Genomic DNA, 14,758 nt, shown 5'->3' on the forward strand with positions numbered 1-14,758 from the left:
AAAAACTGGCTGTAATGTGTGTTTGCAAGCGATCCATTAAAGCCTTTGAATCTGCACTCAGGTTTAAATCATATTTTTGTCTTATCAAAAAAGTCCACATCAGGAAGAAGCTCGGTATCTGCGCATTAACCTCGTCTCTCTGCGTCCACGTGACTCGTTTAGCCTGGTTCTTATCTTAACGTGAGCCGATGGGGTTCAGATCAGACCTGTGACATCACCTCACATCCACTCCAAAACCTAATCCTCTGTGGATCGGTGGCCGCAGACACTGAACAGAACCCGCTGATGTTGTTACTGTGGCTGAGTACAACTCAATTACATCCCCATTACCGAACTGAGAGTGATAACCCTGCAGGAACTCCGTCCGATAAAAGCTTAGTCATAGTTATTTTCCTGCAGACTTCATCAGCACTCAGGTTACTCTGAGAGCTCATGAACTTCCAAAGTTTCCTGCATTTCTACTCGGTTCTGCAGTATTCACATCTATAAACACTGTGCTGAGGCGTAACGAGGTCTAAGAAAGTTTATGAAAGAAAAGTTGATGGGAGAACACGAGCACACCTGTGCACAAGTCTGACCCATATGTACAAACATATTTGAGACACACGGTGAGGCGCTGACTGGAAGCCAAACTTGAAAAATACGAAACCTTGTTTACAGAATCAGACTGGAGATGAATTGGTTTGAGTCCCTCTGTGATCAGTTAAGATATCACAGTATCAGACGGTCCCCTATCGACGTGGCATTGGTGGGGAGGAAGAGCTCCCTTCTAACAGGAAGAATAATGTGGCAGAACCAAAGTGAGGTGCAGGAGGACTGGTTGGGGGCGGGGTGGGTCAAAAAAAAGCAGAGTTAAAAAATGAGGGAATAAAGCCAAACTAAATGAAAACCAAAAATATTCCAACACGACACAAAACAGCCGACAGCTCTAAGTCCAAATGCAGATTCACTGGGCGTCTATAAGGGAGCTGTTATTTCCCAGCAGCTGCGGTGACTGGTACGTCACTGCTGCAGGATATTGTGCATGTGGAGCTAAGCAAAGGGGAACTGTGACAGAGTGGCATTAAGTTCTTCCACATTATGATCATATTTTTCCAGGTTTGGTTGTTGATGGACTCTGGAAACATCCTGTCTTACAAACCTGTTTGACCACAATATCAAATGTACTAAACGTTCATTTCTGAAATTCGACACGCTTGCTTTCTCTGTCCGAGGTTTTCCTGACGCGGTGTGTTTTCTCTACAGTCCTCTGGCAGCTTTATTCCCCTCTTAATAAACAGGCGGGAGAATGCAGAGAGTAATGAAGGGGCTCCTCGTCCTCCTCCTGCGTCCTTCTGATGTTTATTGTCAGCTGCTGTGCAGAAGATTAAATTATAGTAGCAACGCTCTTCCTGGAAAATTTTACTAAAAGGAAGCCTAATTATTGGAAGAGCATACGCTCCACACTGTGGACTGGATCAAGAGGAGACCAGAATTTGGGTCAGTTTGTGGTATTTTTCTTTAAGACATTGAGATTGTGTCTTTTAATCTTTCTCCTTTCAGTTTAACATTTATTTGTAGGTATTATAGCACGGTGGTTAGCACTGCTGCCTCACAGCCAGAAAGCCCTGAGTTCAATTCCACCATCAGGCCGGGCTCTTTCTGTGTGGAGTTTGAACGTTCTCCCCGTGTATACGTGGGTTCTCCAGCTTCCTCCCACAGTCCAAAGACATGCAGTTAGTGTGGATCGGTTAACTGGAAACTCTGACTTGCCCATAGGCGTGAATGTGAGAGCGAATGGTTGTCTGTCTGCTACAAAATACAGAACAGAACTAGTTATGAAAAACAGAATTCTTCAGACAGCAACATAAAGAAGGACTTTTGCTTTGCAACAGTCTCACAAATAATGCAATTCAATTTTATTTCATCCATATAGCACCAAATAACAGCAACAGTTGACTGGAGGCACTTTCTGTTGTAAGGTAAGGACCGAACAGTAATACAGCAAAACCCCCAAAATCAGACAATCCCCTACGAGCAAGCACCTGGCAACAGTGGGAAGGAAGAACCCCCTTTTTAACAGGAAGAAACCAGTGGCAGGTTGGGGAGGGGTGGCCATCTGCTGTGACTGATCGAGGAGGATGGGAGGAGAAAAGGCACAATGTCTTCTACTTCACATTTAAGCAGGGTGATTCCTCTGTGCACTCCAGCAGCACAGCAGCCATGGCTAGGACTTTTATTGTGAAAGGGAGAAAAAAATCAATTTGTGCACACACGAGTGGAACAATTTAGCATCAACTGGTATGTCAGATTAACCCAGTTGTTGAGTGTCATTGTGTGTCTGTGTCCCCACGGTGACGTGTTACATTGCGGTTAATTCGACAAACACAATCAGAGAAACCCCCGGAGACGGTTTGCTGCTCACAGCACATCTGACCGTGAAGCCGGCGTCCTATAAACTGATCTGATGGGTTAATGGACTTGATTGTTGTAAGATGGAGGAGATGAGTTCAGAGGAGGAGCTGGATCATTTCGGTTTGATGGTAACAGATAATGTGGAAAATTGACCCCCGGAGATGAATTTATGGATGCTTGAGTAACAACACTGAACACAACAGTAAATAATGAACACATGAAGTCAGTTTGTTTCCACAGAATATTTCTGATACACGATGAACATAATTCCAAATATTACAGTAAACTGGTGACTGATTGTAACCAACTCCAGTAAAGTTGAACCAATAAAATAGGTGAAAAAAGGTTTATTAACTGAGCGTCACGTGCACTTTGCACCATCGATCACATCCGTGCGAGCGCTCATATTGATGTTTTACATTAAATCTGGGAACCTGAGTGTTTCTGCGCAGCATCAGCACCAACGATGGCTGATTTATTCTCCTGTTCTCATAAAGCTTCTCAGAACTGGGAGCTGCTGCTGCTGATTCTGAGAACTCAGATATTTTCTGTGAATTTCTCCTCACAGTGAGGAAAACTATCCTGAGAAAGAGAGAAGTTATTCACAGAGAACCCAGAGGTCAGAACCGGAGGAGGTAGGAGGACTTTTACAGTTTCTTTAGCAGACACGTGAAGGTGATGAACTGCTACGTGCTCGATCGTCAGGGATGATGGTGGTCTGTCCCAACTGCACATACGCATCACCCTCACTTTAATCCTGATAGCGGCTGGTGCTTCGTTTCTTGGTACAGTCAGGAGTTTTTTCTGTTATCGTTCTTATTTTCTTGCTTTTTGGTGGGTTTACCTGCCGGTCAGCTGCCACGCAGATTAAAACTACCAGCGTGGGAACAGCAGTGACTGCTCAGGTGAACCAGGCCGATGCTTTCAAACAGCTTGAAGGTTGAACTGATTCTTTGAGGAAATCATTTTCTTTTTGTACGTTTCATAAACTCTACATTTTGCTCTCCTTCCTGCGTCCATTTTCACTAAGATTTAAATCTAAATCCAAACGTTGAGCATCTTAAAACCATGTTCAGGATTTTCCGATATTCACTATAATGACTCCAGACTTACACTGACTTCCTGTAAGACTCCCGTGGATATTGCTGGAGAATCCTAATGTTTGAGTAAATCCTTTTCATCCACCAGCAGCTCTGTTATTACAGTCTGAGCTTCGCCCTTTTTATTAATTACTTCGTTTTTTTAATTAAAGCGTCACCACCTTATCTCTGTACGAGAGGAAAACGTGTTTCCTGACACAGAGAAACAGGGCACGTCAGTTTGTGTAACTGTGCGTGAACATTTCTACACTCACACACTGCATGGATCAAATGTCTGAGTCACCTCCACATTACACCTTCAGGAGCTGCTGGGCCTCAGAAACATCCCGTGAAGCTCCTGGTGTGCCGTCTTTGTGCTGATGTTAATGCCGGAGGAGGTTTGGAGCTCTGCAGGGATTCATTATAATAACAGTTCTCACAGCTGATCCAGCAGTGAAGAGAGCATTTCAACAGCTGAGCAACACAGTTAAATTCATTGACCATCCTTTGATAAATGTTTGTAGAGGCAGGCTGTTGTTTATTTAATGTATTAATGAAGGAGGAGTGGAGGAGGCCAAGGCGCTCTCTTTCTCTACACCTGTGTCTTTCACGAAGCTCTTTTACTTATTTAAGACCTTCATAATTCTCCTTTATCTCGACAGGAAAAATAACGTTCCCGAGAGGCTCGAAGTCGACCCGAGCAAGCGCACAGCCGTCGACCTCGCCAACATCGTGCCACGCCAGATCGCCAAAGAAGGGCCGATGGAAACATCCAGACCGGATCCACCAGCCGCCGAGGATCACTTCTCTGAAGGGTTCGTGGACGACCCTGATGTCCCCCCACTCATATAAGAGTACAAGGATGAGCTTATATAACACTCAGACTGTATGATTGGAACAAAGAGACGGTATATTTCCTTTAAACGGACCTTTAGATTTCCTCTGACCTGCAGATGTGTGCAAATGAACCACTGCAGATTTCCTGATGTGTATGGTTCAGTCTGCAAACCTGATGTCTCAGCATTTAATAAATGTCCTTACCACCAGCCTTAAACACATATTAATGAGACACCTGGACATGAATTCAACTGGACAGTTTTATTGTTGGTACACAAAAAGTAAATGTAATTAAAGCTGTGAAGAGGCAGCTTCCACTCAAACACATTTTCTGCCCTTTTTAAAGCAGCTGTAAAGACGACATGGCCGATCGGGGGAAGACTCTCTGCTCGTTACTGCAGCAGGGCGAGGCCGAGAGCTGAAACGCTGGCACAGCTTTACTGAAGCAACGCAACATCACACTTCCTCACTATAAACATCGTTGTCTAATTCTGTGTCTCCTTTGAAATGATGCATTTGTTAAAAGCCAGCCCTGTTAGGAGGGATGAACAGAGAGACGCTGCTGCTGGTCTCCCTCAAACCCTCGTGTAGATTTCAGCCTGAAAATCAATCGTCTGAGTTCTGCCTGTGGCCTGGTTGCCGTCTTGGCTGCCGTTGTGCGTTGCCCTGCTGTGTTTTCTCTTTTTTTGTGATGCTCCTCCTCAAAGCTCAGAAGCTCGCTCACTCTCTGCGCCCGGCTTTGATCAGAGAGCCTCTGCTTTGTGCCCGGAGGACGCCGGTCCAAGCATATTCTGAAGCTTGTTCATCTCTCCTTGAAGTCTCCTGGGTCTCTGCTTTCCTCTGAGTTGTCACCCCAAAAAGCTCGGAGGTAACGACTCCTCCTCCTCCTGGCTCTGAGCGCCGTTACAGCCGCAGCGCCTTGAGAACTCATTTTGGCGTTGGACCATTTTTCCTCCCGACAGCCTCGCTCGTCTTTTATCATCCAGCCTTCTATATTTGGACCCCGTGGCTCGAGCCATCTGGGAGATTTGGATGTTTGTGGTGCGGCTGCAGGAGGAAAAGCCTCTGTGATGCCATCTTCGATTTGAGTTTTTAATATAAGGACTTATTGTTGTTCAAACACATGTAAACTGCAGCGAGCAGGCGCCTTTAATGAGCCTCCTGGACCACAGTCACCACGCTTAATCATAGGTTTTGCTTTTATTTCAGTTCAAACTGAAAGGTTTTTATGTTTAGGTAACGATATAATGGATTTCTTATTAAAACAAGTAACTAAACAGCCAGTTCACAGAACACTTTAACATTTTTATATCATCGTTTCTTCCTGAAGTGAAAACATGAATATGTTTACTGGGTTTCCCTCCAGCCAATCATCATCCTGCAATGAAATGTTTCACGCCGCTGTTTAAACATTGAAACACGACAGCTTGGAAAGTTTCCACATTATTTTCCTTCGACCCAGATCTGCGGTCTGTGCTGCACTCGCGTCTGCTTCGCTTCATTAATTATTGATAAATGAGCTTCCCTCTCTGTCGTGTGGCTGTGCAGATAAGACGTTTTCTGTTTGTGCTCACTGTTTTTTTCCTGTGTGATGAAACAAACCAACACCACCGCCGGCCTCTGAAATACGCCCTCGAGGTTCAGGTTGCTGCGAGAGTTTCGTGCGTCAGTGGCAAATGCTCCATTAGTCCCATTTAACAGCTCGTTTAGCTCCTCGTCGTTATCACGGCTGAAGCGTTTCAGTGTTTCTGCCTCTCCTGACTCAGGTGTGTTGTGGTTAACTGGTGTTCGATTGGTGGATGCTTCCTCCATGATGGAGGTCTGAGGCAGCGGTCAGCTTCTTTCCTTACTCTGTTCCTCTGTCTGTATCATTGCTGCTGCTGCCTGAGCCTAAACCAGGTGAGCGTGTTCAGGCTGTTATCCGTCATCACTGCAGGTAAAGGTGTTCCTGTCCAGGTGACCCTGAAGCATCTCTGTGGTTATGCTGCTACAGGCTCAGGCTGCTGGAGGACTTCCCATGATGCACTGAGCTCTTCTTCTTAATAATTCTTCCTCTTAATAACCTCAATAATTAAAGTACATTAAAGCTGTACTGTTATAATAAAGTAAATGTACTAAGTTACACCACTGAGTCGGTCACATTGGTTCACGTTGTTCGGCGCATGAAGCGGGGCGGGCTGTGGGGCAGGCTGTGGGCCTGTTTGTTGTTTTTTAGTCGTACAATCTGAATTATGAGCTCGTGCAGCGCTGGATTGTTTGTGACAGAAGTAATTGTTTTTTTACTGAGCAGATGGCTTTTAGCACTGCAGATGTCAGAGCTGCAGATTATAGTCAGTCTACCTTTAGTATTGACCTGTGGAGTGAATCTGTTTAAGAAGAGAGTTGTTTTTAGCTTTCACCTCCTTTGCCTGCGTGAACCTCCCTCCTGTTTAAACACTCAATCAGATCAGAACCAGAATGAACCAGATTTTCTTGCCGTCTGATTAAATTCAGAGACACAAGAACCCGTTTCTTATCTGTCCGAGCTCCATCGATTTTTGTCTGTTGCCATGACAGCGGACGGTCCCACTCATTTTGTGAAAGCAGCACCGCCTCATCGCTTTGACCCGGGTCAGACGGTACTGACTCGTAACGCTCGCCGTTTCCTTTCAGTCCGAGCCATCAGACTTCCGATCACACTCGTCTCTGAGCGGGAAGAAAAGCCTCCAGTTATTTTTATTCGTCTCATCAGGTTTTCTTCTTTTTGCTGTATTTTATAAGTGCTACATGTCAGGTTTAAGCATTTCAGCCTCTCTGAACTCTCTGCTGCCGAGTCCACTCAGTGCTTCGTTGGTGATGTTATCATGTTTCTCCTTTCACAGGCCGTAAATAACAAATACAATACAGTGAGAAGAGTTTACAGCCAGAAAACTCAGATATTCTGGCACAAATGTGGCTCACACCTGCAGCTTGACTCGGCGTGCCACAGATCCACCTTATATGGCAGATGTCAGGTGTGTTTATACCACATATACACTCTCCACTTTTTTGGTATATGTGTCCAACTGCTCGCTAACACAAATATATACTCAGCCGGTCACATGGCTGTGCGTTTGGGTATAAGGGCATGGTCAAGACGACCTGCTGAAGCTCTCACTGGGAGGTTCCCACAACCATCTCTAAGGTTTAAACAGAACAGCCCCCCGAAAGAAGGGGGATACACCCAGTGAGCAGCAATCACCCCAAGCCTGTTGGTATCCTTTATTTATCCAGGTAAAGTCTCACTGAGATGAAACTCTAACTCAAATATTTAGATGTTACATCCATGCTGAAGAGCATCTCTGAACATGCAACACATCAAACCTTGAAGCGTGAGAGGACCACAGTGGAGGAACACCCTGGAGGTGGTTGCATCTCAGCTTAATTACTCCATCCAGTCACTCTGCGGGGTTACGTCCTCGCCGTGCGGCTGCACGCAGAGCCCAGGGACCCAGCGAGGAGACTGGATCCCTGCTGGGCAGGAAAATGTTTGGTTTTATGTGGCACTGGTCTGAGAAGACATTGGCCTTTCCTTCTTTGGGTTCCCTCCCTCTTCGCCTTCTTTCCTCTCTGGGATGAATAATTTACTGGTTTCCTCCCTCTCGCCATCTCTGCGCTGCAGCGAAGGGCTGATGCAGAGCGGTGATGCTCGCTCTGCAGCCTGTGGGAAGCTCTTTATTATCCCGTGAACGTCAAAGAAGGAATCTTATGAAACTCTCCTCACGGGAAATGTTCTCCACTTTTCTTTATTTCCAGTCATACGTGTGCTGTTCCAGTGGTGGATGCTCACATCAAACATGGTCCAAATTTCAATTATTGAGGTTACATTTTGTATTGAGACAAACTCTCTAAGCTCTGTGCTGTTCTTACCTTCTGTTTGTGGGGGGCAGCCAATCAGAAGACAGCTTCCTTGAAGGAGGAGGAGCTAACTGAGCTTCTTTAAGGCAGAGAGTGAGCTGCTTTGATGGATCCAAAATAATCTCAGGAACAGCTCCAGGTGGAGCCTTCGTCTGATGGACTCCTCTGGGTGGAGGAGCTGCGTTATACCTCTATATGTGTCCTCCACACTCAGAAGCCACGTGGTGATTTGTTGTATTTATCATTTATGCTGAGTCGTGAATCTCCTGGACCGTGACTGAAGCTCGGAGCTGACAGACAAAGTCGTTTTTCACGGCGGTTTGATTCACGACGACCTCAACTGAGCGAGCACTGAATCACACGGCGGCCTCACGTGTTCGCATCACGGAGGTTAACACACACCAGAGCACCATCACCTCTCGTGGAAGGAGGCGCGTCAGTCGGTTTTATTACTTAGTGACATTTAATTTATGTGCTAATGAAAAGTCTACAGCATATCCCTCACGGATACAGCAGCGCTTAAAAGGATGATTGTCTGCTGGTGGGAGCCCGCTCATCCCATCCCCGAACCAAACTGGGTCACAGAGTTCGTGGAAACTTTATCAGCAGCAAAATGAAGTGAGACATCAAAGTAGAAACAGAAAATTTATTCTGTGAGACACGTTTAAAGTGTCTGTCCATTTCTCAGTCTTATTTTTATCTCTTAGAAAGCCAAACGGCAGCTTTTAGTTACAGCTGATTGGTTTATTAAAGGTGGGCGTGGCACTCTGAAGCCGGTGTTCACAGACATCAGTGAACGCTCAACATCAGTGCCGCCGACTGAAGCTGTTGGCCGAGAACACCCAACCCCACCCTGTCGGTGAAGCACAGGCCTGGATCAGGAGCATGTCCACAATGAGATGAGCGCATTGTGGTCATAAAGAGATGGAGATGGTCAGCTTTTAAACGATGCTCAGCTGCTTCTAAGAAGGCCAAGAAAATATCTCCACAACTTTACAGCACCAGCCTGAGCCGCTGGTCCTACACCGCAGAGATGATGAAGTTACTAACAATCCCAGTTCTTCTGAAAATAACCTAAATAAATTTATACCAAAGATAAATCTGCTGGCAGCTGACAGTCATTTTTATCTAGCACAGATTTTCCCAATATGTGTATTAACCTCCAAACTGCAGTTCCTGTGATCTCCACTTGAGGCAGTGAGTCAGACCCTCAGAGTTAAATTGTCCAACTTTACAGCAGAAATAAACGTTTTTTGGTCTTTGTATCTCATCTCAGCGCCGTAATTTAAAACAACAACAGTCATCATTGTCCACATAAAGCTAAATAAAGTGACTCTGCTCAGTTTCTCGACCGCCCCCTCCTCTCTTTGTCTGTGCAGCTGAAGAGTCTGCCACATCATGCAGATATGACACAGCAGCCTGTAACACCTTTAAATATTCAGCGGCTGGATTTCTGACAAACGCCTTGCTCAGAGTCGCTGTGGGTGGCCCGAGGTCTGCGAAGGCCCAAGCATATGATCCACATCATCTTCATCACACCAGTCAGTGAGCCCTCGCGTCCTGTGGAGGGGGACCGCTCCATCAGGGTGGAAATACTTCATCAGTGAGGACAGAGGCCATCACTCAGGACGCCCTGCCAGCAAAAAACCCTCTCACTGCACAGGTCACCCATTCAAGGTTTTTCCTTTAATTTGTCACCGCTCCACAGACACAGACTGTGAACGTACATACAGTTTTCCTTATTTATGACAGAAGTCTCAAGAAGAGTGGGATTGACCTGACTTCCTCTGTTGATAAAAAGCCTTCAGGTCTGGCATGAACCAACGAGCAGTTTGAAACGGTGACGTGGCTTTTCAGTTTTCATCCATCGCTGCTCCATCGCTGTAAGAGGTGTTTTCCTGGAGGACGGGGGAGGAAAGAACAGGTCCAGTCTGGAGGTCTCTGTGGGCCCGAACACTGGTCGGCTCCACCTCAGTGCCTGCAGCTCTCAGACATGAAAGCTGAGGGGAGGGTGCAGAATAAAACAGAAAAATCGTCTGCTGCACCTGACAGGTGATGAGTCCAAGACCCCGGAGGACGGCGGAGACGTGGAGCCGCACGAGGACGTTTCATATCAGGTTTATCGTGAAATGCAAGCTGCTCATCTGGAAACAGCAACAGCCTCAGCGTGTTTCTGGCTTCAGCTCAACGTTACGGAGGATAATTTTGACTGTAAACAGGCAGATATTCACCCGGCTGTGACTCATTACAGTGTTACTGTTCAGAAACCCTGATTAAACACGGCTGCCAAAGTCTGAGCTTCAGTTTCCACAGTTAAACTTTTATTTTAGTCTGTTCGCGATTCATTAGCAGGTGTCTGTCTGTGCCAACTGTACTCTTTATGCCCAAGCTAGTGTTAGCTGATAACTCCGCCCACCCGTCCAGATATGGTCAGTGTGTCACCACTGACTGCCGACTTCCTGTCATGCATTAAAATTGTGCGGCCTCATCTTGTGTGTTCAGATTCAGGTTTGTGGACACAAACTGAGATTTTCTGCTTCTAAAGCACAACAAAAGTCCACATTTGGAGGCTGGAGAAGACAGTTTTCCTGGTTTCTATGGTGACGTGTCTCTACTGGATATCAAAGGATCTGAAAATATGACATTTGTCTGCTGTTAAGATACTTTTCTTAGAAACTTCGCTGACTGACGTGAAACGGTGACAGTAAAATTACTGCTGCCTGAGATCCGTGCATTATGTTCACCTCAGCATCGCATATGTGTCACACACATGATACATGTTTGCTTTCAGCTTGAAGTTTATTTCTTGCGGAGCAGTAACTCTTGATTCCGTCTCTGAGTGTGTTTAAATGTTGAAATGTACAGTACTGATGGTTGGTACAGGTTTGGACATGCTTTATCTTTCACTATTTCCTGTATTTGATAAGAAGAGTGAAAACTCACAGCAAGAAAACATCAATGACAAGAAGAGGCAGAGCTGAAGGTGCTCAGTCGCATCAGAGGGACAGCTCAGGTGGAGAGGTGAGGCTGATATGTTTGGACATGTGCAGAGGAGGGAGAGCAGAGGCTGCTGGACAAAGGATGATGAAGATGGAGTTTCAGTGCAGGAGGAGAAGAGGAAGATGTCAGAGTTTTTATTAAACTTGTCTCAGATAATCAGAAGCATTCATCGCAGACTTTCAACCAATGCAGTACACGCTGATAGAAATATCTAAAGTGACTTTTACAGTAACAGTTTTTATTATTACATCTATTAAACATTATGAAGTCCTCCTCTACATAATGTGTAACACTACAGAAAATATTTTTATTTTAAATCCTGAAATCTGCAGGATCTGCAAATTGTTTCTTTAACTGCAGCAGGTGTGGAGTTTATTTGTTGGGGACTTTTATTGTGAAATGCGGGAACAGGAAGAAGGCTTTTTCACATGAGTGCAGAAAAATCTGAATTTCTAATCTAATTCCAACAATCTGATGTAGCAACAGCCACAACGCTCACATCTGGACCACAGAAATTAAACTGTGACATCACTGCAGCTATGTCCATCTTCTACATACAGTCTGTGTGTGGCCATGTTTAAAGCGACATATCTGCGTTTTATTTTACTTTAAACGATGTGTCCAAACATTCATGCTGCAGGGCACTTCAGGTTCCCACCATGCTGCTGCATCATCACATAACTCCAGCTGTCAGCCGCCTGCAGGACGGATGGTCTCTGCTCGGGGACGGCGTGCTATTCTGAGCCTGTAAAATTACATGGATGACAAATCTTCTTCCATTCACGGACACAAGTATTGATCGGAGCCTTCGTCCATCACCAGACACCTCACACCCACAAACTGACACTTGCAGGGAGCTTTGAAATGTTCAGCCAAGCGTCGTCAATCTGCTCCTGCCTAAATACCTGGCTGTGACCAGGAGGTCACAGGTTTGAATCCCGCAGGCAGGAGAGGCTTCTGAAAAGGCCTCGCAGTTTCCTGAAGAAGATTAGGGCAAAGAGGCTGTAACTCACTTCACTGGAGGATTTAATGGAGTTGAAAGCTAAAAAAAGGAAAGACCATCAGGAAAATCCATTTTCTTCTAAGCTTTATGGTCTGATTCCCATCTGTCCACCCGGAGCTGGGAAGCAGCGGACCGTCCTGTACAGCAGCAGACAGCTGGAGTCAAATTATTGCTTTTTCAATTAGAGACTCGTTCGGCCGTTTTTCATACAGATAATTAGTCAAATCCGACGACCGTTACCAATTAAGCAGAAATACTAAAGGCCACCAAGACGTGCAATCAATCTATTTTAAGATTGCTCTGTTCTTCTGGGTAAATCCTGTTAGCCTTTGTGTGGTCAAACACAGGACTCCTTCCTGGAAAGAGCGGCTCTGACTTTGTCTCATTGTTCTTCCCTGCACATCCACATTTCCACTGCAGATATTTCCAGGATCCAGGCCTCGGTCGTGTGTCTGCGTTAGTGTACGTGCAGGCTGATGCATCAAACAGCCGAACTGCGTCATCAGAGTTCACATTTCCTGCTCATTTCATGATCATCACATCAAATGACCGAAAAATGACCTGAAAGAGACGGAACGCTGCAGAGCTCCGACTTTGTGCTCTTTGGAGGCAACAACGAGACGTGTGTTGTGTTCTCAAGCTTACGGCTCTGTAGTGGACAACAACTAACAACTACAACCTAAAAATCATAAAATAATTGAAATCAAAGAATCAAAATCAAAGATTTCTTAGAAACAACATTTAAACCAGAGATGTGTAAACAAGTTTCACTGGTAAATCCTGAATATAGGAAAAAGAAGAGCAGTTTCAGCAGCGTGCCTGTGTGTTTGCACATGACGCAGTAATGCTGCTGCAGTAAATGAGAGAAATCTCTCAGCACGACTCTCTGGGCCTCAAATTTAAGAAATGACAGAAAAGTTTTGTTCATTCAGAGAAGATGTCCTTTATACTGTCAAAACAGCAGGTAGAAAAACAAATCGTTTAATCGCGTAGTTGTTATTTAAAATAGTATGAGGACGAGGTCTGTGTCTGTAGGAAAAGTTGTAAAAATGTAGGAAATTGCAGTTAAAAGTCCAAAATTTCTGCCCTCCTTCAAATTTCCTAACACTGTCCATCCTGATTGGATGCTTTGCCGGGCTGATTCTGGCTCCCGGGCCTCATGTTTGACACCCCTGGTTTTCCCAGGCCACAAAGATGTTTTTTTGTTTCTTGTTAGTTTTCTTGTGTCAGTGTTGTATTTTAGTTTCTCCTGTTTTTACTTTGAAGGTTAGGAGTAGCTCTTTATCCCAGATGCAGTCCTTTCATTGCTGGATTGTCTGTTTTGCGTTTCCACCACTGACAATAAATAAATGAATAAAATAATATTTGCCAGGCGTAGCCAAGTTTTAATCTCAGAGAACTTGACATTTCTAATGACTTTTTCAACTTCAAGTTATTTTCTCAGAATTTTCAGCTGGACGTCAAAATTCTGGGATAACCTGAAATGTATGGCTGAAAGTTGTTTTCAGCCATCTGTAAATTCACTCGTCCTTGTCTTCATCACTTCATCCAGTCTTCCTGCTTCCACCTTATGCAGTTTTGTGTTTCTTTCCATCCTTTCTTGTGCAGTCCAGGCCGTGCTCATCAGCGTTTAAATAAACCTCAGTCCTCGTTTTGTAGTTTTGCATGTAGTTAATGGTAACAGTGTTAGTGTGAGTCTGTGAAAGTAAACGTGGCTCCTGGATTAGTGGTGCCTTCACACATGTACAAGTTGACCTGAACAACAAAGTGACGTCTGAGGTATCAAAGTGTCCTCTTGTTATCACCTCTTCTCACTTATTATGTCCTCAGGCCAAACCTGCAACTTTATATATTTTAGAAGTGGATCCATGTGGGACCAGAATCATTAATATTCAACACTGACGCCTGCTTCTGCTTTCAGAGGAACTTCTCAGCTTTTCTGCAAAGAAATGTAAAAATCTGAGAGGAGTCAGCAGATTCACGGTGTCGGTAATGTGCAGAGAATCTCAGAGTAGACAGCGGGAGACGGCGGAGGCTGAGCTGCAGAGCCGATGACACATATGGACGTTCACGCGTTCCTTCAAACACCTGAAGCCTCCTGAACACCTGAAAATCTTTCTAAATCGACCTTTGTGATAAAATGAGCTCACAGTGTTACGATGTGCTGCCCCGCACTGTGGAGAGTATTTTCTGTCTTCACTCAATTAAAGTTCACTGAATTAAATGTAAAGTGAAAGTAGCACTCGGGTGGTAAATGAAAAAGACAAATAAACAAACGATACGCGTTCTCACACAGGAAGGTGACTAAGCTCATAAAACAAGAGCACTCTGCTCATGCGTTCTGGTTAGTTAAGGATTTAGGACAGGAAGCCTTGTGAAGATTAAAAATGTTCACTCGTCTGCTCACTGTGAGAAACTAGTCCCTACCTTTGTTTCATCCACTTTTGCTTATTGCTAAAGCTTTTATTTTGGAATCAGGCTCTGCTGTAGCTTCACTTAAACTCTGGAACTGTCTGCTCCTTCAAATTAGGACGTCACCAACATCTTTAAACCTCGCGTAAAGACACAG

At 44.9% G+C, this 14,758-nt stretch overlaps 1 protein-coding gene across 4 annotated transcripts in view; it reads left to right on the forward strand.

The window, feature by feature from the left end:
* dnaaf11 (dynein axonemal assembly factor 11) overlaps window positions 1-14,352 on the forward strand; it is a 41,199-nt gene extending 26,847 nt beyond the window's left edge. For 2 of the 4 annotated variants that reach the window (XM_026149263.1, XM_026149265.1), the window contains exon 12: window positions 4,136-4,550. In XM_026149263.1, the coding sequence (XP_026005048.1) occupies window positions 4,136-4,325 (190 nt within the window). In that variant the 3' untranslated portion in view covers window positions 4,326-4,550. Of the gene's footprint in view, window positions 1-4,135; window positions 4,551-4,659; window positions 6,466-14,110 lie in introns of those variants that run through there. The other 2 variants (XM_026149264.1, XM_026149262.1) reach the window with 2 other exon arrangements.
* Window positions 14,353-14,758: the final 406 nt, after the last annotated feature.

The sequence above is a fragment of the Astatotilapia calliptera genome, chromosome 18 (genome assembly GCF_900246225.1).
Source record: "Astatotilapia calliptera chromosome 18, fAstCal1.2, whole genome shotgun sequence".
In the NCBI taxonomy this organism is placed as follows: Eukaryota; Metazoa; Chordata; class Actinopteri; order Cichliformes; family Cichlidae; genus Astatotilapia; species Astatotilapia calliptera.